The sequence below is a fragment of the Gobius niger genome (assembly GCF_951799975.1).
Source record: "Gobius niger genome assembly, chromosome: 13".
NCBI classification, from domain to species: domain Eukaryota; kingdom Metazoa; phylum Chordata; class Actinopteri; order Gobiiformes; family Gobiidae; genus Gobius; species Gobius niger.
Window position 1 is genome coordinate 27,922,610 of NC_136864.1, and position 26,277 is coordinate 27,948,886.

Here is a 26,277-nt window from a genome sequence, read left to right on the forward strand (position 1 = left end):
GATTTTAGTTTTTCATTTTCCATTTTTTTGTTGGGTATTCAACTCATTTTTGTAACTTTTGTTATATTTTGACATTTTTTCGTACATTTTTTATCTCAATTTGGTCATTTTTTGTCACATTTTTCGTCATTTTTTCGTAAATTTTGTATCACATTTTTGTCATTTTATGTCACATTTTTTGTCATTTTTTCATAAATGTTTTTATCAAATTTTGGTCATTTTTTTGTCACATTTTTCGTCATTTTTTTGTAAACTTTGTATCACATTTTTGTCATTTTATGTCACATTTTTTGTCATTTTTTCATAAATGTTTTTATCAAATTTTGGTCAGTTTTTTGTCACATTTTTCGTCATTTTTTTGTAAATTTTGTATCACATTTTGGTCAGTTTTTGTCACATTTTAATTTTTTCGTCATTTTTTAATCACATTTTTGTCACATTGTGTCACATTTTTCTGTCAAATTTTTATCACATTTGTCATTTTGTGTCACATTTTGTGTCTTTTTTTCATACATTTTTTATCACATTTTGGTCATTTGTCACTTTTTTCGTAATTTTTTCGTCAATTCTGGTCATTTTGTGTCACATTTTTCGTCATTTTTCCGTCATTTTTAAATCATTTTTTAATCACATTTTTGTTACATTGTGTCACATTTTTATAATTTTTCTGTCAATTTATCACATTTGTCATTTTTTTGTCACATTTGTGTCACTTTTTTGTCAATGTTTTCTCACTTTTTTGTCACTTTTCCATAATTTTTTTCGGCTCAGTTTTGTTGCCATTCTCACAGCTTTTTTTCCAGAAGCTTTTGGACTGGGGTAAACCCAAACCGGAGAAAATGTGCTCGGTTCAGGTGGGAGTTAAGGGATCAATTCACCCCAAATGATCTTCTCTCCGAGTTTACGCCCCTTTATTCAATTTCACACTCCACTAAAACGGTAAAGTGCGCTGCATAATGCGACAGTGACTATGCAAACAAGTCTGCATCCATCTCTAATTACGTAACCACGTCAGGTAAGTCACTTTAGATTTAGATCCGAAGTGACGTCAAGCAAAACCACAGTCATTAAAATGGTAATTAGTGTAGAGAAAGAAAACCGCCCAGACGTTTAACTAAAAATTTATTTGCATATGTACACAGACATGATAAATTAATTGAAGATGAAAAAAACATGATAAAAAAATAAAGTTTACAAAATACTAGAAAGTAGCAGCCTGTAGGTGGCAGTGTTGCCCCGTGTCCCGTACAGCGTGAGTTGACGGGACGGTAGTAAATGTGCGCCGTGCGTCGGTTGGTTTACGTTTTGCTCTTCATCGAAAGCGGTTTTCTTTGTCCTGACCGACAAAGTCATCCATGGAGGCCTGGAGGAGATACAAGTGCGACAGTTAGTACGAGTGGATGATCACAATCACTATTTCATTTATCTGTGTGATATAACAACTGCAAATACATTCAAATATATGAACTAATTGAGATAATGGATAACGAATATTGTGATAAGGATATACTGTAATGTTGGTATATTTGTGTGAACCATTTTTAACATAGTACATTCAATTAAAATTAAAGAAACATCAAAAGTGTTCATCTCAGTCAGATGGAAGAGTGGCTTCATGCGATATAGGTATTGTGAGATTAAAAAGTCTTAAATTTCACTAAAGATCTTACATTTCAAGGTCAATTAAAGTCAAAATTTGTATTAAAGAGGGGGTATTGTGCTTTTTTCAGTCACATAGCACCAGTCTATATCACACTACAATGATGACCAAACCTGCTGTTGGTCTGTAAATGCAGTAAATTAGAATAACTGCCTTGTATAAAATTGCTCTCTCAAAATGGCTGTAGTGAATGTCTTGAAATAGGCCTCTGTCTCTTTAAAAACCTCTGACCCTTTCCGACACGCCCCCTCCACATGCTGTCTGTGGCATCAGTGGGGAGGGGGTTCAGCTGAGGAGCAGTGGTTGGTTACTCGGCTGGTGACGAAAGCTCGGAGGCGTCTCCAGGAGGTGGGGGCGTTCCTAGGAGGACTCAGGCAAACCTATCCCTAAAATGGCCGCCATCAGAGTCTTTACTCAAAAATACGTGAATGTGCCAAGGCAACACTTCAGGCATGTTTTTAATGAGGGAATGACAGAATAACATGAGGTAAAGCTTGAAAAAGTCCATTTTGCATAATAGCCCCCCTTTAAAAACCTCTTGACCAAAGTAAATTTTCTCCCGTTTTGCATTACCCAAATCTAAAAGTGTCTTGAAAAAAAAGAAAAAAAAAAAAGCGTCAACATAGCAAACAAACAATATGAAGAACGTGGTGATAAAAAAGAAACAGCAAAAGAGCAACAAAAAACTTGCCGGAAAAGTCACAAGATGCGACAAGATTAGATGAAAAACTGATGCAAATAAGATGAAAAAACAAAAACATGACAAAAAACTATGAAAACTAAACAAAAAAAAAGGTATATGAAACAAATATTCTTCAAAAATGTAGGTCTAGCTTTTAGATTTGGGTAAAGCTGAACCGGAGAAAATGCGCTTGGTTAAAAGTGGGGGGGGGGTTAAGAGGTTAAAGTGATCGTCTGTAAGATTGCAAAGTGAGGCGCGAGTGAGTTCCTCCCCCAAATCCTCCTGAACCACTCCTAGTTTGCAAAATGTGAGAACAAACTTTCAAAAGTAAAACTGCCAAGCTCCTCTTTACCCCCTGATCGGACCTGACGGGCTGGTTCACAGGAAAGCTCGTCTCATTGGTCAAAGCGATGGCACTAGGGATTCTGATTGGTTGCCGAAATCAACAAAAGGGAGGGACTTCAGAAAAAATGTTACCTTGTGGCAAATTTCAGACCCACGTCAAGGTCAAGGTTTATTTATATAGCACATTTAAAGGGGCTGGAAGCAAGTTCGCCATTTTATACTCACTACTGCCACCTCAGGCCATACGTGTAACTGCACCTTCTATATTAAGCTCGTGCATGACGGCAATTCGGGCCGAAGTGACACATTTTTGAGTGACAGTGCAGGATTTTAGAGGCAGTTGTGGTGAATATGTCTGAGCTCATTCTACACATTAGGACATTACTGGAACATGTAGGGGGAGGAAAATACATAATTTTAACATTTTTAAACTCCTTATAGTCCCTTTAAAAACAGAGTACTGCCCCAAAGTGCTTTCCATATTCAGCGCAAAAATACACGTGTTCAATTATGTGCAATCTGTGAAATTTGTTAAGCATTCAAAGTTACAGACTATCACTTTAAGTAACTTGTACAAAAAGCCTGCACCTGCCAAGTTTCTGGTTTAAAAAAGGAACATTTTCTGCTTTTGGTTTCGCAATATCCATATTACAAGACGCCACAAGTTAGGACTGAGATTTACACTTTTTTTTTTTTTTTTACAAACACAGCCTCAAAGAAAAACACACAGTATCTTAAAAAGTAGAATCATGATTTTTTTAAATAATTTATTCCATTTTAACCTAGTTTTGATCCAGATTTAATATCATCATAGGGCTGTGCAATTAATCGAAATTCGATTACGATTTTGATTACAACAGTAAACGATTACAAAATTAGCATATTCGCTAAAAATCGCTTATAATTTTTATTTATTTATTTTTTTCACTTTTTTTTTCACTTTTTTTTTTCAATTTTTTTAATTTTATTTTTTTAATTTTTAATTTTAAATTTTTTGTCACTTTTTTGATGGATTTTTGTAAAATTTTGGCTGGATTTTTGTCACTTTTTTGCTGGATTTTTGTAATATTTTTGCTGGATTTTTGTCATTTTTTTGCTGGATTTTTGTCACTTTTTTGCTGGATTTTTGTCATTTTTTCTGCTGGATTTTTGTCATTTTTTTTTGCTGGATTTTTGTCATTTTTTTGCTGGATTTTTGTCTTTTTTTTGCTGGATTTTTGTCATTTTTTTTGCTGGATTTTTGTCTTTTTTTATGGATTTTTGTCATTTTTTTTGCTGGATTTTTGTCTTTTTTTTGCTGGATTTTTGTCATTTTTTGCTGGATTTTTGTCTTTTTTTATGGATTTTTGTCATTTTTTTGCTGGATTTTTGTCACTTTTTTGCTGGATTTTTGTCATTTTTTTTGCTGGATTTTTTTAAAGGCAACAAATAATCGTTTGAATAATCGTGATTTCAATTATGACAAAAATAATCGTGATTATTATTTTTTCAACAATCGAGCAGCCCTATATCATCATTTATTTTTTCCCCTCATATTATGCAGCCACATTATGAACATGGTCAGAACCACCAGGCTTCTCTGTGGACACTGACCTGCAGGAGCAGCCTCTCCTTCCTCATCCTGCGGTAGAACTGAAGCACGTCCGGGTCGGCCCTGACCACGCGGGGGTCAAAGTCCATGACCCGGAGCCCCTCCAGGCTGCGGGCGCGGGACAGGGCCACGTACGCCTGGCCACTCTCAAAGACGCGCGCCAGCGAGATCTCCACACAGTCCAACGTCATGCCCTGGGAACAAAAAAAGCCGGATTTAGCTTCCTCCACATTTCAGACGGGAAAACAAGCCATTATTTAGAAAACTATCCACAGTTTTCTAAATAATGGCTTGTTTTTCAGAAGTATCGCACTCCTCAATTTATTCCAGTGTTATTTTGCTGAAAAGATAGAAAATGGAAATGTTCACCCCAGTGTTGAAGAGGCTGTGCCTTTCTGTGTTATGGACAAGGAGTGAAATTGACAAAGAACTGGTCATAAACAGCACATCTGTGACTGACAATGACAAGGAAAAATTGGCAATTGCTCAACAGCAGCAGAGGTCCTAACTGGGGGATCTGGAAGAACATTACTACAAGTTTGGTTTATTTGAGCAGCATATAAAAACAGACAAATGTAAAAAGTTAAAGAGGGGGTATTATGCTTTTTTCAATCACATAGCACCAGTCTATATCACACTACAATGATGACGAAACCTTCTGTTGGTCTGTAAATGCAGTAAATTAGAATAACTGCCTTGTATAAAATGTCTCTCTCAAAATGGCTGTAGTGAATGTCTTGAAATAGGCCCCTGTCTCTTTAAGAACCTCTGAGCCTTTCCGACACGCCCCCTCCACACGCTGTCTGTGGCATCAGTGGGGAGGGGGTTCTGCTGAGGAGCAGTGGTTGGTTACTCGGCTGGTGACGAAAGCTCGGAGGCGTCTCCAGGAGGTGGGGGCGTTCCTAGGAGGACTCAGGCAAACCTATCCCTAAAATGGCCGCCATCAGAGTTTTTACAGATGACTCAAAAATACGTGAATGTGCCAAGGCAACGCTTCAGGCATGTTTTTAATGAGGGAATGACATAATAACATGATGTAAAGCTTGAAAAAGTCCATTTTGCATAATACCCCCCCTTTAAAAAGTTAAAAGAGCTTAATAGTTTGTGAAGTTCAAGTTGAAGTTGCCTTCCCCAAACTGTAGTCATGAAATGTCCTTGAGACAGTTTGGCAAGGCGCGCATTTCGCACACGAGGCAATGCGAAGTGTGTTTACCACAAAAGAAATGTTTGAAAAAGTATGACTTAGTTTTTTTGGAAACATTTAACTGTCACAGTGAAGAAAGCAGCGTTTCTCGTCAATACCGATGTGTCACGCCATAACTTCAACAAACTTTTTAGATACTTCAAATGCTAAAGCTTTCTTCAATTAACAAGAATCCCTGCGACAGATTCCACATTAGGGATGGGAAGTGATCAGATTTTTTTTTTTTTTTTTCACTGTCAATTCCTGACACACAGAAACACCATGGCCAATTTAAAATGGCAGGTGCTATGATGTAGGGTCTCCCATTGCAAACAGGTCCTAGGTGACGGTGAATGTGTCGATTGCAACCATTCACTATATATACTGCCTTAATCCTCACAGTTTTTTCACAGTTTTTCTTTGGTTTCCCCTGTTCCAAATACAGCACATGTGTGTACTTGTAGTGACCAATTTCCTGTGAAGTGATCCGCGGCTGTAAATCAAACAGGGAGGTCGTGACCGGTGAACTCAATTACCCAAGAGCCCCGGTTCAATCCCCGAGCCTGGGAGGAAGAGAGGCTGGCGCTGAATTACAGGTGCAGATGGATGTGGTGCAAAGGGCAGCTGTATCTGAAAATATCTGAACACCAGGTCTGTCTCCGAGCTCTAGTGCCAAAACTGTTTCCTTTCCTCCTCGATGAAACGCAAAAGCAAACTTACGATGCGGATTAAACAACTGTTATTCGCAGCACAAGCTCGGGTTTGTTCATCACACTCCACGAGGAACAGAGTGAGCAAAGAGCTATGGTTATCATGGAGATGTCATTTTTTTATGATATACCATTACTGACTGCATTGATTGATATTAGCATTTAAAACTATACACATCTCATATTGTAATCCTGCTGACATGGCCAGACGCGCTTCAACTGCACACAGAGTTCTTTTATGAGAAGTGAGTGATAAACTATCAATTCATTAAGCAGAAGAGCCATAGCCTGGTGTAGCATAGCATAGTATGATGGCCTTTAGCCATTAACTGCGAGCACTAAAACAGAAATAATTGGCCTCTGTTCAAGACTTTTAGATGGATTTGAGCTTAAACAATGGAGGACACTCTGGCATATACACCATAGGTCTGTTGTTAGAGATTTGTAGGACATTGCAGTTAGCCCTAGCCTGGTCCATACCAGACCCTCGTACTCATTTCGTACAAGGGTCTGGAACTTCACAATTGAGTTCCGTTATCAGGTGGGAGGGGTGAACTCCTTTGTAACGATTGGATCTGATTTTCGCCAGCGTTTGGTCCCGCCCGAGTGAGTGAAGCAGCGATCATAACTTTTGGGGTCATTCCTTGCGCATTCCAAGGCTTCAATTTTAATTTCTTGATATTTAGGAACCGAGCCAGAACGGATTGAAGAGCTTCCATTACTTCTTTCGTATCCGCCGCCATTGCCGAACTACAACCAGCAAATTGACGTCGCCTACAAGCCCCGCCTCCCTCGCTCGCTGAATGGTAGGTTGAAATTCAACCGATGTAACGCGGCCACTGAGATCAGACCCAGACGTACATGTAGGGAAATTATAATTGATCGCCTGGAGTTTACGGATGGCTAAGGCCAGGCGAAGTTAGCCCCAAAACAGCAACCCCATGCCCCCTGCTGGACAGGGGTTGCACTGCTCCCCTGCTGCATTCTCCAAAAAGGTGAAAATAGGATTTGTAGCTGTCATGTGGACCAAGACAAGACTGGTTTGACTGATTCGACTATCGGAAAAGCAGATCGAAGTAGGGATGTCACGGTTACCGGTGAAGCGGTAAAAATGAATGTAACGCGTCGCCCCATAGTGCGGCAGCGCCACCGCCAGCATAAACCGTGTCCGGATACCTCCGCACAATGGCACAGTGCATTACTGGGCTCCCAGATTCGCTCTCGCCGCAGTATGATGAATTTAACAATGATCACTTTAACTTCTTTGAAACTATTTCAGCTTGTGCAGGACTATCAATGCTTTCTGAACATATTAACACACATTAAAAAAATACAGCGGTAATACCGAAAACCGTGATAATTTTGGTCACAATAACCGTGAGGTAAAACGTTCATACCGTGACAGCCCTAGATCAGAGTCAAATCTTCCGCGTAGTCCGACTACACTTTACATGTAAACACAGTGAATGAAGCACTGCTGTTGTGCGCACACTGACCTGACTCTTGTGTATGGAGATGGCCCAGGCCAGTTTGAGGGGCAGCTGCTGGCGGCTGAGGTAGAGCCCGCCCCCAGACTTGAACACCCAGCGCTCGAGCTTCATCACCTCGGTGACCCCACAGAGGAACCGCACCCTGGGGTAGCCTGCGCACACAGTCACAATCAACTCATCATGCAGAGTAATGCGACATTTTAATTAAACCTTTAGTAATGCATTCTATTTAGGAGCTTTTATGATTTACACATGATTTAATCTTTCACCCTTCACGGCAAAAAGTTATCGACAAAATTGCCTTTTCTTAAAATAGGTAAATTTTTTACTTTATTTCAGTAATTTCAAGAAATCTGTTCAGGGGGCAGTTTTTTTTATACGTAAAGGCCCTTTACCTGATGTCAACAATGAGCGAGTAAATGACATTTTCAAACTTTTCCAACAACTTCCAAATTCTTCACAGGAATGAGCTCATAAGAAACTTTTCTCAACTTAAAGGGGCCACTTTTCAGGGTCACGCTCACAGAATTGTTCACAAACTAGTCGGCAAGTTCATGAAATGGACACCAAGTACCAGCATTGTTTCTACAAATTACAGAGTTTGCAATATACCGGTACTCACAAAGGACAAAACTAATTTAATTCCACGAACAAATACATAGATTTAAAAATAAATAAATAAAATAAAAATAAAAATCTTACTTCTTACTTCAAGAAAATGTCACTTCGTTCTAGATTACGTTGACGGTGGTCAGTTGGAGGAAGGATATTTGAGATTTAAAAAATTGACTCATTTCATTATTAATCTGTGATCAAAACGTTCCAGATGTTAAAGCAGTACTAAGTAACTCTTCCCCCTAGAGGCCATAAGCGCAACTGCAGGTGTAGTAGCAAGTTACGATTTTTTTACTTATTAATTGTCTTGGAGAGTAAATACTACGCTGACAGGAAAGGCGAAGGGAGAGAGGGATACTGTGCATCCAATTATACAATGGACTTTTTTTTTTTCACTCAAACTTTGCTGTAAATACTGTTTAAAGTGATGCTAGCCCGCAGTTAGCTTCGCCCGTTAGCATGTTAGCTTCTTCTTTGTGATTCCATTAGTGTGTATTGGTTGCTCCGGACCGGGGGCAGTCCAGATGCAAACATGGTTTTCGGTCCAGAGACACCAGGGGGAGATGAAAGACCCTCCAATCATCCCATAAACACTTGAACTATCCCCACAGGGACTACGGAAAGGATTTATTAAGGTAAACACGTTACTTAGTACTGCATTATAAACAATTTTCTTCCCTTTTGACGGTTGTGTTGTAGTTTAAAAAAATTCAAATCGAAATCACAATTTGAAATGATGCCGTTAGCAAATCACAATAGCTGCTATTAGTGCCATATCCTTTGCATATGGCAATATATTATGTGTCCAATTGTCCATGAGCTCATATTATGTGTGTATTATTGCAAGTGGTTCATATTTTAGTCTTCTCTCATGAATCCCAAGTCGATTTTTCCAGACACATATAGAAGAGTTGCTGACACAAACTGCTTTTCAATGCAAACGTTTATCACCGTGGCAGTGACTGGATTTTAGATTTAACTGGGTGTTACATTAAGTCATCCAAGTCTAACTAAAACAGAGAAGAGATTTGGTGCTTCAATGTCCACCAAAGATGTCTCTACAGGAAAGTGAACGGTGAACGAGCTCAGGGTCAGCTCCCAGTTAGCGCTCAGAGGAACAATACTGACCTTGCTTTTCCGTGGTTTCGAAGGACACCACCACTCCCCGAGCTCCGTTCACCAGGCCCCGCGCCACGTCCAGATTCTTGGTCAGCATCACCTACAGCAAGAGGAGAGGTTTCAAAACAAAGCTCCCTCAGCGGCGCACTTCAGGAGCGGTCATCTGTCCAGAGGCTCATGTGGATACGGGACGGCTTAACATCGCACTTCTTTAAAATCGCACCATTAGCGCTGGAAACTTTACTGTATCTATTCATTTCATGCTTAGGGTTCATGAAATAAATCAGACCTCAGTTTAACCTCTTAACTCCCGCCTGAACCGAGAGGATCTTTTTCCTCACGTCATCAGATTTTTTTCTCCATCATTTTTTTGGTGGGTGTTCAACTCATTTTTGTAACTTTTTTGTCATTTTTTCGTCAATTTTTTATCACATTTTGGTTATTTTTTTGTCACATTTTGTCACATTTTGTTCAGCTGCAATGGAGTGAGATATAAATCTTTATGTAACTGTTTCCGGACGAACTGTGTGGTTATAAGTGCACAGCAGTTAGCATTAGAATTCTCACGGACCATGGTTTAATATGCATTAACATTAATAGTCATTTAACCATCACTTTAAGAAACACTGAATTATGAATATATTTTTGTAATAAATAAAAGACACAAAGGCATGGAGAGCGGCAAAGTGGTTCAAAAGCCCACACTTGCCGTGCCAATACTTAAATATATAAATATATATAGCTAGCACTAGCATGCTACATATAGGGCCTACTTAATTTAAGTTTTTCGCTTCTACAGAAACATTTTCTGTGAGACAACATCCATATGGAGCTTATTTTGGCTCGACGTTATTGGTGTGTGATAAGTATGTTTACAGTACGTTAGATTTAGAAAACGGCTAAAAAGAGTGAAAAATTGAGATTCCCATGAGAGCTCGGCCACACCTTGTATTTATATTATTACTGTAGATCTATTGGTTCCAATGGATTACCATGGTAACGCCTCTGAGGTATGAGGTCATGCAGAGATGATGACATCATCACATTTAGAACAGCTGTAAACATTCCACACATCTGTGATAGAACTCCAGGCAGTCATTCCTTCACACACCCATGAGCCTTTCGACGCATTTGACGTATCTCGACGCATTGACGTATTTTGACGCATTGAACTGCATTTTGTTGCATTTCAACGCATCTGCCACAATATCTGACACATTCTGTGGTTTATCAAAGCATTTTCCAGCTTTTTTCACAAACGCCTTCGTGAAAAAAGCTCAGTCTATGAAAATGTTTGGGAAGAAGCGTTCTTCCGACGCCGCGCTCGTTCAGGAGCTCCGGCTTGCGCTCTGTTCAGCAGAGAGGGTCAATCTCTCTTTGCAGAAGCAGGTGCAGAGCGAGTGCCAAGAAAAAGCATTGTTAGCGAAGGACCTCGCCGACAAAACCCTGCGTTCACAGGAGGAACTGTTCGTCGAACGCGAGGCCCTGAGGCAGAGCAGAGCCGAAGTCCAGGCTCTCAACGCCCAAAACCAGGGTCTGAACGAGGAGAACTTAAGGCTGCAAGTCTCCGTGTCAGAGCGGGATGCCACAATTCTCCTCCTGCAACAGGAAAAAGATAATCAGAAAGACAGTTTGATGCTGGTTATCAATGCCCTGAAGACGAACTATGGTCAGCTCAAGGTAGCAGACGCGAGTCTTCGCGAGAAGATTAAAGATCTGGAAAACCAGGTCGGACAGCAAACGCTTTTGCTACAACAGCAGGACAAGGAGCTGACCAAAAATCATCTCGAGCTTGAACAGTTCACGCTGCTTGAGATGAAACACGCCGCCCTGGCAGAAGAAGTCCACCAGATGGAGGGGAAAATGAAGACTCTTCAACAGGAGCAGCTGTCCATGAAGGAGGCCCATAAAACTGCCGCAGAGGAAGCTAAGGAGACCATTTCTACATTGAAGAAAGAGGTCAATGTCCTCCATACAGAGCTGGACTCACAGCAGAGAGTGAACCAGACTCTGCAGCTGACCCTGGACAAAAAATTGGTCTCCTGCAAGAAGACACAAGACCAGCTCCATCAGACGAGACAAAAACTGATGGAGGAGGATCAGAAGTCCCTCGCGCTTCAAGATGAAGTTACCAAACAATACGACAGCCTGGAAGAGAGCATGAGAGATAGACTCCATGCTCTCCAAGAGTCTCATCGCATCTTTGAGAGGTTTCAAAACGAGAAACAAGTGTTGAAAGCTGCCTGTGAGAGAACTACAGCTGATCTCAAACAACTGGAGTCAAATCTCCACGAGAAAGTCAAAATAATCAGCCACTTTGAGGAGAAAAACAAGTCCCTTGAGTCTGAAAAATGCGTCCTCTCAGAAGAGCTCAAGACGTCAAAAATTCAAACATCTGGGACCATATCACGCCTGGAAACCCAGCTCCAAGAAGCCAAAACGGAGCTGGAAAAATCTAAGAAACAACAACTGCAGCTGCAGCCGAACATTGAAACCGACCTGATCCTTCGCAGACTCGAAGAGGAGAAATTGGCGATGAAGGCGGACCGTGATAAGGCCATGGAGGAGGCGGACAAGTGGAGGGAAGAAGCCAGCGATCTCCAGGGAAAGAATAAGGAGCTGTACGAGAATCTGGCACACAGCGCGGATGTGTATGTGGAAATGAAGGGCGACATAGAGGCACTTCGGAAAGACAACATTAGCTTTTTACGGCAAAACATTGCTTATGAGAAGGCAGCGAAGGCAGCAGCCGCACAGCAGGAGACCAACGAGAAACAACCAGATCTGCTGAAAACCGTGGAGCCAGAGAGAAGCTCAGAACCTCAGGACACACGGGCAACCAACAACTATGCCTCACAAGACATCAGGAACCGGAGACAGAACGAGCAGAGGAACGATGCCGACCATGAGATGCCCAACGCTCAAGGCCGGTGGAGGCAAAATGGCTTTAACAGGAGACGCCAGGAGGAGCAGGGTCAGAGGAGAAACGGTCACTGGGCCTGAGGGGAACAGATCTCCCACGAGGTCTGAGGAGGACGGATCTCTCACGAGGTCTGAGGAGGAGGACGGATCTCTCACGAGGTCTGAGGAGGAGGACGGATCTCTCACGAGGTCCGAGGAGGACGGATCTATCCGTCCTCCTGTGTCTCCAGTGTCTGACGCTGGTGTATGAATGAGTGTGAATGGGTGAGTGGTTCCTTGATGTAAAGCCTTTTGAGTGCCTCAGGCAAGTACAAAAGGTGATACATATATGGGACCATTCACCAGTTCCCCTTCTCTCTCTTCTTTCATTTTTTCTTTTTCTGGGGTGACAGTGGCGCTGGGTCGTCGCTTAAGCGGAATGTCCTGTAGGCGCACACTGTCGTTGTGTCCTTGGGCAAGACACTTCACCCGCCTTGCCTCCAGTGTCTGACGCTGGTGTATGAATGAGTGTGAATGTGTTTTTTTCTTTCTCTTTTTCCCTTCTCTCTGTTCTTCCCCCTCTTCTCTCCATTCCTGTCTTCTCTCCTTCTCCCCGTCCTCTCTTCACTCCACTCTTGTCATCCATCCTCTCCTGAAAACCATCTCGTTTCTCATCCGCAGACCTCCTCTCTCTCACCAACAGATCCTGCCAACAACTGGACGTTCTTCCACCACGTTCTTGGCCCCGCCTACAGAGGGACTCCCATCAGCCCCCTTAACTTCCCCCCCATCCCTTATTTGCTTTATATATAAAGAATGCAAACAAATATGTCCTCCCTGCGGTAGCTGAAGAATCTTCCGACCATCCTCACCTCCTCCATCACCGTGTGGTTCCCGGCGCCACAAACCGGGACCAGCATTGACTCTGCTGAGAAGGTGATTGGCTGCAAAACTCCCACCTCTCCAGGACCTGTAACCTCCAGGACCCGGAGGCGTGTGGGTCGGATCGTTCGGCTGAACAGAAGAACCCTGCATACTGGAATCTGAGGTCTGAACGGTCTGCAATCTTGGCCCGTCTGCTGAGGGACCCTTCGGCCCTGGGTCTCTATAGCCTGTCCGTCCATGGGAGTGGATCTCTCCTTCTGTGGTTCTCCCCAAGGTTTCTCTTTTGTCCCGCTGGGTTTTTGAGTTTTTCCTTGCCGTACTGGAGAGTCTAAGGACAGGGGACACCCACGCCGCACGTCGACGTTTATTTGGACATTATGTTTGCCTGGAGACTTCATTCACCCGAACTTTACATTGTCATATTTATTGCTCTGTTTTATTGCCTTAGTGTTCGGTGCAGCCCTGTGAGGCGACTTCTGTTGTGATGTTATACCGTTTGCACTGCTCTATTGCACTATTTGTATAGTTTTTTATTTATCTAAGTTATGTGTTAAATGTTTTATGTTTCATGCTGCATGATTGAACCAGAAAGAATTCCTGGTTGTGAACCTGTTCATTAACAATGAACCTGTTCATTAACAATGGCAAATAAAACATTTATGATTATGATTGGTCTACGTCTGCTTTCTGGTCACATTAGCATATTTTTTTCTCAGCTTTACTTTTATTTATTTCCTTGAAACAGCTCGTCCTGGTAACTAAGGCCGATATTAAATGCTTGATGTCATTAAACAGGGTTGAATGAACATCTAAACTACAGACATACATTGGCAACAACTCCATTTTCCCCCAAAACTCTCAACTTTGTACACATGTCTTGACATTGGAGATGAAACCGATATTGTAAATTTACATATCTTCCCCCGTTTTCTGATTCTAGATTGTAAAGAGTATCGGTAAGAGTTCTGTTCAGGTATCAGTGTCGTAAACCAAGTACAGGTATCGGAGAAATGGAACGGTACCCAGCGCTAATCAGCGGCATGTGCGGGTGAAATCTGGCAGCAAAAACGCCACAGGAGTGGGCTAGGAGCGGGCTGGAAGTTGCAATGCAAGCAAGGGGCGAGCTGGACAGGAGCAAGAAAAACCCCTGTCCCATTGGCGCTAAGACAGTCCAAACCTACTACTACTACTATATCGATTCACTACCAGGGACCACAACCTCAATACTGAGTGAAATACGCAGCGGAGCACACTGCAACAGGTCATTTAGGACAGTGCTTCCCAACCTTTGTTGGATTGCAGATCCCCTGGACCTTTCATTTGGACTCCAAGTACTTCGAGAGTGTTGTTGAATATTTGTTAAGTGTTTAATAAAAAGTAGATTACATTGATCAAAGGCAAGGTTGTGTGTCCAAATGAAGCTAGAAGACTCGAAATTTATTTAAAAACGTTTTTAATTCAAAACCATTTTCAAATCCTTCTTTTATCCAGAATAATTCCCAGGACCCCCTACCACTACCCCTAAACACAGCTCCTTCAACTCATTTTTGTCATTTTTTATCACATTTGTGTAATTTTTTTTGGTCATTTTTTGTCAATTTTTTTGTAAATTTTTTAATCATATTTTTGTATTTTTTTTGTAACATTTTGTCAAATTTTTGTCAAATTTTTGTCAAATTTTTGTCAATTTTTTCATCAAATTTTTCTCATTTTTTCGTCACATTTTTGTCATTTTTCATCAATTTTTCGTCACTTTTTTGTCAATGTTTTCTTACTTTTTTTGTCACATTTCCATCATTGTTTTTGTCTCCGTTTTGTCGCTATTTTCACAGCTTTTTTCCAGAAGCTTTTGGCCTGGGGTAAAGCCAAACTGGAGAAAACGTGCTTGGTTAAAGGTGGGGGTTAAGAGGTTAATCATTTCATCAAAACACATCGCTAACTCCCTTTAGGAATAAAACAAGGACTATTAACATCTAGCGATCTAAACCATTCGCTGTGGGCTCGACTTGTTTCTAGCTCTCAAAACCATACCTGCGCCCCCACTTTGAGCTGCAGCACTCTGCCGACAGGACTGTGGGCATCGATGGTCTTCTCCAGAGCAGGGTCACTGTCCAACGCCTCGAACACGCGCGCCGCTCCTGTGAGGACGGTAAAACCACCGGACATTACAGCAAAAAATCTATTTGGATTCAATTTAACGAGACTCTGCAGGTGAAAAGGGAAAAACATTTATTTTAAGATATCAATTTCAAACTTTTGCTTTAGATTACTGATATAAATGAGGGGGGAAAAAAGTTCTATCATAAATGCTTTCATATGAAATTGTTGTACTATTGAAATGGCAGAAAATCAGGATGATACAATAACACAGTCCATAATCAAACTGACCTACATCCTGAGAGGGAAATCAGTGCAAATCAAGGTCAGTCAATCCAAACTGTATTACAGCTGTGCCACGACCTCCTCTTGTCTGAAGTACGGCTGAAGCTTTGTTTGTTCCACACTGACTTTGGGCTGGACAATTCTTCGTCATACAATAACATTCTTGTATTTCTTTTACAGTGAACAATAAAACCCCTTTTGGAAAACAATTAAGTTTCCATGTACGTTTTTAGGTCATGTCAAACCTGAAACCCTGTAGTTTCGACCTTACGACATTCTGATGTATATTTCCAAAAAATGCCGTTCACTTTTATATGTAGAACCAAATAGTCAAAAGTAGAGGTCGGCCGATATTTGGAGATTTTACAATATGGACTATCGGCCGATCTAGCGCCGACTAAAGCCGCCATCTCCGTTTTGGAAAGAATCTGTAAGGCAGGTCGTTACGAGTCGTCCCAAAACGTCCTTGGACTCAGGGGAAGAGAGAAACATTAGCTAGCTACACTAAACCTCAGTCAATATAATAACATAATGCATGTCGCAGGCCATTTTGAAGCACAGAACCAGAAGAATGCAATGGCGGAGTTAGTTTTAACCTTCGATCTCTGCGCAAAATGCAGCGGATAACAGTATGCTAATGCTAACGGCAGCATGCTAATGCTAACGGCAACTAATCACAGCTGGGATATAAACTGATTGAATCACCTAAAGTAATAAAAAATTAAATTGGCCTCTGCTGGAGTGGGCAAGTATTTATGTTTTCACAGGATTATAGACCAGACATTTGGAAAAATCTGCCGAAAATATTGGTCAGCAATATCGGCCGAGAATATATCGGCATTGGCCAATAATAATCCCCCAAAAATCTGTAACGGAAAAAAAAAAAAAAATATATATATATATATATATATATATATTGGTCAATAGCGTAAAAAAGACATTGAAATCAAAATTGAGATTGAAAAATGAGAAAAACAAATTATTCTTTACCTTAATTCCCTTCCCTAGAAATACCCGTCAGTGAGAAAAGAGAAGATGCAGTAACTTTTAAGAGTAAACTAACCTACACTGTGAAAGGTGAGGCAGCGCAAATTCAATTTAGAAACGATTGTATTACATAAGCACAATTAGACCCCCCCCTCGCCGGTTTCAGGATCAGCCAAACTGAGGAAATGAGCGAAAAAGGCTCAGTAAACACGTCCCCAGCTGCTGCCCCAGACGCCACTAAACAATCCAATCCACTTCATTAGCGTCTCGTCACCAAACTCCCTCCCCGTTCCCATCGTCACCCCTGAGGAGAGGAGCACCTGGAAGCTGCTGGAGCTTGTTCTGGTTGGTCAGCTCCACGTCATCCTTGTGCGTACAAAGCCGTGTGGCCAGGATCCCGTCCCGCTCGATCTTGTGGTAGGCACTGTGCAGCAGCGTGCCGGTCACTTCCTCCGTCACTCTGCAAGGGGAGAGCGGATAGAAAGGAAATGGGTCGGAATGGTTTAACGAGGTGTATGATTTTTATAATCGAGATCTGAAATGGTGCGAAAAAGTGAGTCAGGTGAAGGCAAACGAAAAGACACAGAACAAAAGAAAGAAAAAAACAGTAAAGAAGAAGAAAGTAATTTTAGCGAAAGAAGCGGGCCAGGGGGGCCCGCCCCGTCAAGTGTAATAAACTTTATCAACCACCTTCACTATGACTGTAAACCTGCACTGCCCGTGCAGACAAACTACTAAATGTTATGAATATGTAATGAATAAAAAACAGGCAAAAAAATACATAAATGAAATAAAAAACTTCTTTACTGGAGTTCTTCGTCTGTGTTCATAACTGGCTGTTTTAGCCTTGATGCAAAAGGCTAATGTTAATTTAACGCTAAGAAGAAGAAGAAGAAGATCTTTATTTATACAGCGCCTTTCACAGACATATAGTCACAAAGCGCTTTACATGAGACAAGTGTACATTCACTCCATACTCTGTGATGGTGGTGAACTACGTTTGTAGCTTCAGTTTCCCCTGGGGGAGACTGTCAGAGGCGCTTTCGCGACTACACACGTGACGTCTGCGCCAACGGACCCTCTGACCACCATAGATTCACTCACACACATCATACATCCTGGCCTATTGTGCATGTTTTTAGTGGTAGGGGAAACCGGAGTACCCGGAGGAAACCTACGCAGACACGGGGAGAACATGCAAACTCCACACAGAAAGGCCCGTCCAGGTGGGAATCGAACCCGGACCTTCTAGCTGTGAAGCGAGAGCACTAACCACTGCGCTACCATGCCGCCCAAAATAGTTGAATTGCACCACCATCTGATCAAACTTTTTTTTTTTTTTTAAACACACTTCTGGTTTATTTAAGCTTTTGCTTTTTTCTCAATTCATGTTCACGGCGACAGGAAGTAGTCTTCATCCTACACTGGCTAACAGGAAGTTAGCTCAAATATTTCCATACGCAGACTCTATGACACACACACTATTACTGAATCAGGTACGGGGGCTTTAAAATGTTCAAGCATTGGTGTGTGCATCTCCAAATTGATATTTTACGTTTCCTTTTTTTTAATAATGTCAGTGTAAACAAAAGTCAGAATTTGGACTTCACCTTGAGCTCCCCCTGGAGGCAGCAGTGAAAAAAAGCTTTCACTTTCAGCCAATGGTATCAATGATAAAAGTATGCCAGACACGTTTCTAAATTCCCACGTGGTCAGTCAGTCAGTGGATCCTGTTATGAATGGGTTACCTGCCCACCCGGACGGCCTGCAGCAGGGAGATGAAGCTCTGGTCGGTCTGGCGCCGCACTTCCGTCAGCTCCATGTTCAGCTGGATGACCTTCCGCCAGCTCCGGGACTGGGGGAGAAGCATGAGACAGTTTGACAGTCTGGTACACAACGCTCTGAGTCTTCTTTCCCTTCTTTCTTTCTTTCTTTCTGCCTCTTGTGTCTAAGATCTCAGAGAAAACACTTTCCTGAAATCCATCATTCAAGCTATCAAAAAAAAAGTAGTCTTTGGGAAATCTATAAACTGGTGAGAAGTTCAGACCTGGAAGCAGAAGCTGGCCTTCTCCTTTCCTTTGGACACTGGGGGCAGCTGAAGGAAGTCTCCGCACATGATCAGCTGGATCCCCCCAAACGGCTCCGTGGACCTGCGCACCGACCTGCAGTCGCAACAGAAACCGAAACAACGCGTCATTGCCAACGGTGGAAACCATCATCAGTCATTCAATCAATTAATATTTGAATATTTGCACAGCACTCACGGGAAAAGCTCAGAGAAAATTGAGCTGTTAGCTTTCAATTAGTCATCTCAGGTGGCCGCCTGGTTCAGTAAAATAACTTAAACTGTATTCGAGGAAGAATGACTCCAGAGATAATAATAATCAGAGCCCACATGTTGAAATGGTCCATCGAGGTCACTCTCCCCCAGACAGAGGCAGTTAGAGCAGATGGAGAGCCTGGTAATGGCCGTGTGTGGAGGCCATTAGCACCAGCTCCATCAGCACTAAAGGAAATGACTAATGCTAACACCGCTGTGCCGCGCGGATTTGGATGGATCACGTCACAACTGCTCTTACTTTTACTGCAAACTCCGTTTGCTCAAGTGTTCACTAAGGTAAAAAAAATAAATTTAAATAAATTTAAAAAAGGTGTGTAAAAGAACAAGACTGATAGCAAGTAAGTGAAGTTTGTCCATATGTTGCCACAGTAAAAGCGTGAGGTCCAGTTGAGTATGTGCAGATCAAATGATTAAGCTGTTCATCACTGGGTTGTGACCAATGGCCACTGGCTGCTCTGCTTTTTGACAACGACACTAGGGGCCGCCATTGCTGTAGTACCTCCATATCACTGCTAGTCCCCCATTGGAAAGCATTGTACTTTAAACACGTCAAAAACAACTGTAAAGCCTGGTCCCATTTTTTTTTTGGAACCATCTACAGCTAGATATTCCTCCTGTGATAGCGCTGGGTTAGCTACAATTAAGGACATCAGGCTGGTTTTCATAAGAAACTTTATCGAAATCTCGTACTAATGAGGGTTTGGGGGGGGGGGAAGAGTCTGTAAACCTGAAAGTTAGCCATGTGTTGTTGAAACAATATATAAACAGGTATTTAAACAGTCTGGTTCAGATATGATGCAGCTGGTGTAACTACTTACAGCATGTTTTACCCTTGAAGCTAAGGCTAGCATTAATTTGATGCTAGCAACGCTAAAATAGCACCAGAGCCAGAAGTCATTTCTTTGTCAATAAACATCAAGCTGGGAGTATTTCATCTTATTTGATTTGGTTGTATCCTAGCAGAAAGTAATTGTGTATAGTATGTTTTAGGCTAAATTCCTGTTTGCCCTGTAGGGTAACCAAGCCTAATTACAGTAATAAATAAATAAATAAATAAATAAATAAATAAACAGGCGTCACATCACTCCGAATAGTCACCAGAGAAAAAAGAAAAATAATAGTTTCTGTCAAATAAAGTTGAAATAAAATTGTTTTGTTGAGTAAAACACCTGACTTAAAGACTGAAACAAATTAGCCCCTTAAAACATTTTCCAAGAAATGTAAATATTTGACACAAACCCAAGTGAGTGTGGACCGTACCTGGCCACAGACTCGAGCTTGTCGAAGTAGTGTGCCTCCACCATAGAGACCTCGTCGATGATGAGGTGCCTGCAGCTGGTCCAGTGCTGCAGGACCCCGGGCCGCTGAGCCAGCTCTATGCACTGATCCAGAGGAGCCGAGCCCGAGCCCATCCCTGGAACACACAGGACAAACACATTCATAATCATAAACGTGTGAGATTCAAAAGATTTAGTTTCATTTCATTGATATGAATCGAAATGTTCACACTCTCAAGTCCTTGCTGTGGGGCGGGGGGTGGGGGCTGGTAAGTCTAATCTTTTTTGTTTTAGTTCCCAAACACAGTATTTTTAAAGCCACAAACAAACGGGATAAAATGTATGTACAATTTCAGCTAAAACTGCAGTTGAATACCTTTAAAACCATTATTGTTTTTATTTTTGACGAACTTACGCCGTAAAAAACAGTCGAACGATGCAATTATTTTCCAATATATTTTGATTTACAGCCAGTTTGAACCCAATTTAATGATTTTGACGGACATTTAAGGCCTTTATTCATAATGTAATACTTTTTAAAGCCCGCTGAAACGGAAAAAGTACTGCATGTACAATCTTGATCAAAAGTTCTTCAAATACTTATATTTGCATCCAATCCCCACCTCCGGTCATGATCTTAATTTAATTAAAGGGGGGGTATAATGCAAAATCGACTTTTTCAAGCTTTACATCATGTTATTATGTCATTCCCTCATTAAAAACATGCCTGAAGTGTTGCCATGGCACATTCACGGATTTTTGAGTCATCTGTAAAAACTCTGATGGCGGCCATTTTAGGGATAGGTTTGCCTGAGTCCTCCTAGGAACGCCCCCACCTCCTGGAGACGCCTCCGAGCTTTCGTCACCAGCCGAGTAACCAACCACTGCTCCTCAGCAGAACCCCCTCCTCACTGATGCCACAGACAGCGTGTGGAGGGGGCGTGTCGGAAAGGGTCAGAGGTTCTTAAAGAGACAGAGGCCTATTTCAAGACATTCACTACAGCCATTTTGAGAGAGCAATTTTATACAAGGCAGTTATTCTAATTTACTGCATTTACAGACCAACAGAAGGTTTGCTCATCATTGTAGTGTGATATAGACTGGTGCTATGTGATTGAAAAAAGCATAATACCCCCTCTTTAAATTTTAACCAAACTGTAAATAAAATACTACAAAAAAAAACCTAAAACTTTGGACAGACGTTTCATTTGTCGTCTCTTTTCTCACAGACGTTCCTAATAAACAGTGTGTTATGCAATATTGATAAGAAGTGAATGAGGAAAAATAAAACAAACGAGCTCCCAGAAAACCCTTCCCCGAATGAAACAAAGCTGCCATAATCGCTCCATTACTGAAAACGCTAACGCCAAGTGGCTCCGCCGTTCATTAAAGTTTAACGTTTTCATTTAGAGCAGACTTGTCCCATCGCTGCACTCCCAAACGCTCGGAAGACAAAGTTGCACAATTTTGGAAGTATACACTCAAGGATTTTAAAGCAACTCTTGTTTTTGCTCTCATTTTTCACGGAGAAGACATAACATTTTCAATATAAAACACAATAGACCCATTAGTGAGCACTTCTCCTTTGGCGAGAGATCCGTCACATGACATGTCCCCATTGAGCATGTTGAAATAGGTTATCCTTGATCCTGTGAGAGCTTAAAGCGTGACTAAAGAACAAACCAACAACTTTCTCCTGCTGGTAAACTGTATATCTGATCTGATTTTAGAGTATTATCTGCTGTTCTCACGTCATTTTAGTGTTGAGCATTTCCGAGAAGGGTCTGGATGCAGCCCATGGAGGGGAAGCTGATCAGTGGAGCTCCACTTTTCCACAGGGAACGACGTCCCCTATAATCCAAACTAACCCAAAACCTAACCTTAAAAAAGGGACTAGATGAAAGTTGGTCATTTTTATTCTCACTACTGCCACCTCAGGTCTTAAGCATAACTGCAGGTTCTATTTTAAGCCCGTGCATGACGGCACTTCAGACCCGAAATAACAACTTTTTGAGTGACAGTGCAGGATTTCAGAGGCAGTTGTGGTGAACAGGTCTGAGCTCATTCTACACTTTAGGACAGCCATTCCCAAAGTCTGTGACATCGTAGACCCCTTATTGATCAGAAACTCTCACGGCCCCCCCCAAATCATAATAGTTTACTCCATTCAAAGGATTTTTAAAAATAATTTGACAGCTAAAATGACATTAAAAGTCACATCTAGCAATGGCAGCAGGCTTTATTCTGGTTTAAACTGGTGCATTTGTCCAGATAAATGTATTTTTCCATTCAAAATGAACTTTTTTCAATGTACTCGTTTTGCAGACAAGTTTTGGGGGCCCCCTTGTAGTGCTTCTGAGGGAACCCCTGCTTTAGGATATTGCTGGAGCATGTAGGGGGAGGGAAATACTTCATTTAAACATTTTTAAACTCCCCTTTAAGTATAGTGGAATGTACAAAAGGCGTTTTTATTGAGATTAATTTAAATATCGTATTTTTCGGACTAAGTCGCACTTTTTCCATAGTTTGGCTGAGAGAGCGTCTTATACTCCGGAGCGACTAATGTGATTTTTTTTTTTTTCCTTTTTAATTCAAATATATAATTTCACATGCACTAGAGGGCACTGTAGAGAGGAGTGTGAAGACTATGCCATTTGTAGCATACTGAGCATACTAGCATACTTTTTCTCTAATCGACTCCCTCAGGATGCTCCAGGCGGGAGATCGGGCGAACCGTCTTTAATGGAATAAATTCATATTATTGTTCATTCAGGGATCGGTATCGAAAACCAAGTATGGCTACAGTACCTTAGAGGAAAATGAAATGTAAGCCCTCATCACACCAGAGTAATATCCATGTGGTCTCGTCAGCATCTTGATATGCCACATTCTCTTCTCTCGACAAAGAAATGCTCTCTAACACAGACTGGTGAACAATATATGGGAGTAATGGGTCTGTTGTGCACATAGAAAATATTTGATGTCTTTGAGTTCACCCCATGGAAAGAGAGCGCAAAAACTAAAGTGCTGCGTTGACATTTTTGTTGAGTGCAGTGCTGGTGTTGAAAGGTGAAAGGAGGAGGCTGAGAAAGAGCGACCTGCGAAGTTGTGCAGCGTGGTCCCGCCGATGTGACAGGCAGCCACTCCGGTGCTGGCCGTGGCGTAAGTGCTTTTAGGGGGCAGGGAGCCGATGATCCTCTTCAGCAGGAACGACTTGCCGGTCCCTGGAAGGCGCAAAGATCCAAGTCACTAATGCGAGATGTAGCAACGAGCTAATGTCAATCCTGAAGCACAATGTGGCGCTAATGTTGAGGTCAGCAGTTCAAAATATGAAAGTCTAAAAGAGATCAGACTTTTCCCAAAACCAGAGTTATATTCATAGTTTCATGACTTTTTTTTTTTGGAGGTTTAGACTTCAGTGAGCGTTCACCTGCGCTGCCGGTGAAGAAGACGTTCTTCCCGCTGAGCACGGCGCTGAGGACTGCAGCCTGCTCCTTGTTGAGTCTACAGGTCGGCAGGGACAGGATGGGCTTCTTATTAGGGTTGGCCTTTACCTGAATAAACACAAACAGGGTTGATTTTTTTTTAGACTTTTTTTTTTGCTGTTATGGTCAATGAGGGTTTGTCAGATCAATAAGGGTGCCTCGATGTCCTGGACTTTGAAAACAGCGGTCATAATAGTAATAAGTAGTAATTAAGAGAGGTCTTATGTAGCAACAAGGCCTAACAGTGCTCACCGGACTAAAGTTGCAGTCGGCCCGGGACCTCTTCACCTGCTGCCCCGCCCCGGCTTTGTTCTTATTGGTCCGGTCCGAGAGCCCGGGGTTGGGAGCCTGAGCCCGGGCCCTGAGCTCGTTCACCTTCTGGATGTCCTTCTGCTGGAGCGGGCTGATGGCCTCGAAGCTGCGGGGCAGACCGGCCTTCAGCTTCTCCCGATCCGTCATGGGCTTGGCGCCCTGTCCCGCCTGGTGCTTGATGGTCAGCGTCTTCAGGAACACGCTGAGCTGGGCCGGGGGGCAGTTGGACAGGAGGATTTGGGTGTTGGAAGGGAGCATTCGGATGGTGCACTTGCCGTCCCGGGCGAACTTGGTGAACAGCTTGAACTCTTTGAGGGCGTAGCTCTGGGGCACTTTCCCGTCGTGGACTCGCAGGATGAGCTCCTGGAACTCGTTGCGGCCCAGAAGGATGGAGGCCTTTCTCATGACCTGCAGGAGGGATGGTCGAGAGGTGACAAGTAATCAGTGACTATTACTCACTTTTAAATCACAACACTTTTTATTTACATGCACAATAGGTTCATTCTCCTGCAGGTAATCTAACCAGGAGCCAAGCTCAAGATCTGCAGACGGGCCCCTCACTCTCCACTTGCCTCTGTGCATCAACAATTACTAAAATAGTAAACTATTTGACATAAAATTTAATATATACTGTATATATTTTTTTTTATGAAAAACTACTTTGTTTGTGTTTTGTACATTGTAAATTTCATAAATTCCAGTCTGTGTTTCCTCCAATCGGAAAGCAGAATTGGCACTAAGCACCTCCTACAAACATCCACTTTAAGTAAGTGCTTTACTTGTCATTGTGCAGCCGTATAAACAAGCCGCTGCGGGCCAACCTGACCAGCATGTTTGAGGACATGTTTGCTCCATCAACATGTCCTCAAGTGGTGTCACTTTAGCTTTATGTGAAAGAAAAGTTTGAAAAAATATAATTTTCACACACCTTTCTAAACCGAGCAAATCTACAGATTATTTTTTACAATTAATCGATGACCAAAATAATCTTAGTTTCAGGTTGTTTTTAATTCTTATTCTTGTTTTGACATAATTTTCTGAAAAACAACATTTTTGTGTTTCAATTGAATGGAACAGACAGGGTTTAAATAGTTCAGTAAAAAATTAAAAATGCAATGGTATCGTTATCATGACTATATGGCAGACCACAAGCTTTTTTTCTTCTTTTTTATAAAACGTAACCCTAACTGCTCGGCAAGCTAAAAAAAAAAAATATGGCATTGGACGATTTTGAAATTTCCCCTCATGATTATCTTGGCCATAATAAGTGTGATGAAAATGACCACACTAGTGATCACTGGTATTGTTTCGTTTTGAGCCCTACCTGTCTGCGGGTGGTTTCTCCTGAGGAGTTGAGCTGCTCCACTGTGATGCTGCACTGCACCTGGGCTCCATCCTCAGAGGACATCATGGCTGCAAAGTCTGAAATAAATCAATAACATTTTACTGTTTCATTTGTTGCATTTTTACCAAAGTATATCAAAAGTTGTATTCATCCCAATATATCCATTGAGTGTTGAATCAGTTTAATCAATTTTTCATGTTCATTTTGACACTAAGGCGAACTGGTGTTGCAAATGAGCACTTTTTACATTTATTGTAGCACTTCTACAGATATCAGATACAGATGCTTTTTCTTTCTCATCATGAGCTCCAAATTTGCTACATGAAAGAGACATTGCGGGACAAAAGAATTAGAGAAAGTACTTACTCTCTGCAAAGAAAACTAGAACCAAACTGTACCAGCAACACAGGACCTGGCGTACATTGGCTATTTAGAAGTAGCGTTTTGGAAGACAGGACGGGAGATGCGTAATTCTTAAATAATCATCACAATCTGACAAACTACAAAATGCATCGTAGCTTATTTACTCACTCACGTTGTGTTTATATAAGAAGATCTATCCAAAAACTACATAAATAGGAGGAAATGTTACAATCACAAGGCAAATTCTAGTTCTGCAATTTCATACAATGTCTTACCTTTTTTAAAAACGTTGTTAAAGCTTTAGGAGCCCGAGTGCAGCGGCTGCTCGTCGGAAACTAACGCGACAGAAAGTGCCCCAGTTCAAACGAGCTCCACGCGACTCTAGCCAATAGGAGTACGCGGCTTAGACCAATCACAGGGGGGCAGTTTAAATTTTCAGCCAATCAGCGGTAAAGGACCCGCCTCTGCTCCCGCTCCAGCCAATCACCGCCGTCATAAACAACCTGTACGGAAGTAACGCTGCTTTAAACCGCAGCTGTTCGGAGTTAAAACTTTAACAATAAACCTCCAAAGAAACCCATTAAACTTGCACTTATTAAATATA

At 41.8% G+C, this 26,277-nt stretch overlaps 1 protein-coding gene across 1 annotated transcript; it reads right to left on the minus strand.

Annotated features, from left to right (window-relative positions):
• Positions 1-1,216: 1,216 nt before the first annotated feature.
• On the minus strand, positions 1,217-25,376 carry pif1 (PIF1 5'-to-3' DNA helicase homolog; the record flags this gene model as incomplete). The annotated part of the gene is made up of 13 exons (XM_079570194.1): positions 1,217-1,363; positions 4,281-4,472; positions 7,668-7,813; positions 9,405-9,495; positions 15,213-15,319; positions 16,871-17,010; positions 18,299-18,405; positions 18,598-18,712; positions 20,152-20,305; positions 23,267-23,392; positions 23,599-23,722; positions 23,906-24,373; positions 25,290-25,376. The coding sequence occupies 13 exons, from the start codon at positions 25,374-25,376 to the stop codon at positions 1,313-1,315; spliced, it is 1,908 nt and encodes a 635-aa protein (XP_079426320.1). The 3' UTR covers positions 1,217-1,312.
• Positions 25,377-26,277: the final 901 nt, after the last annotated feature.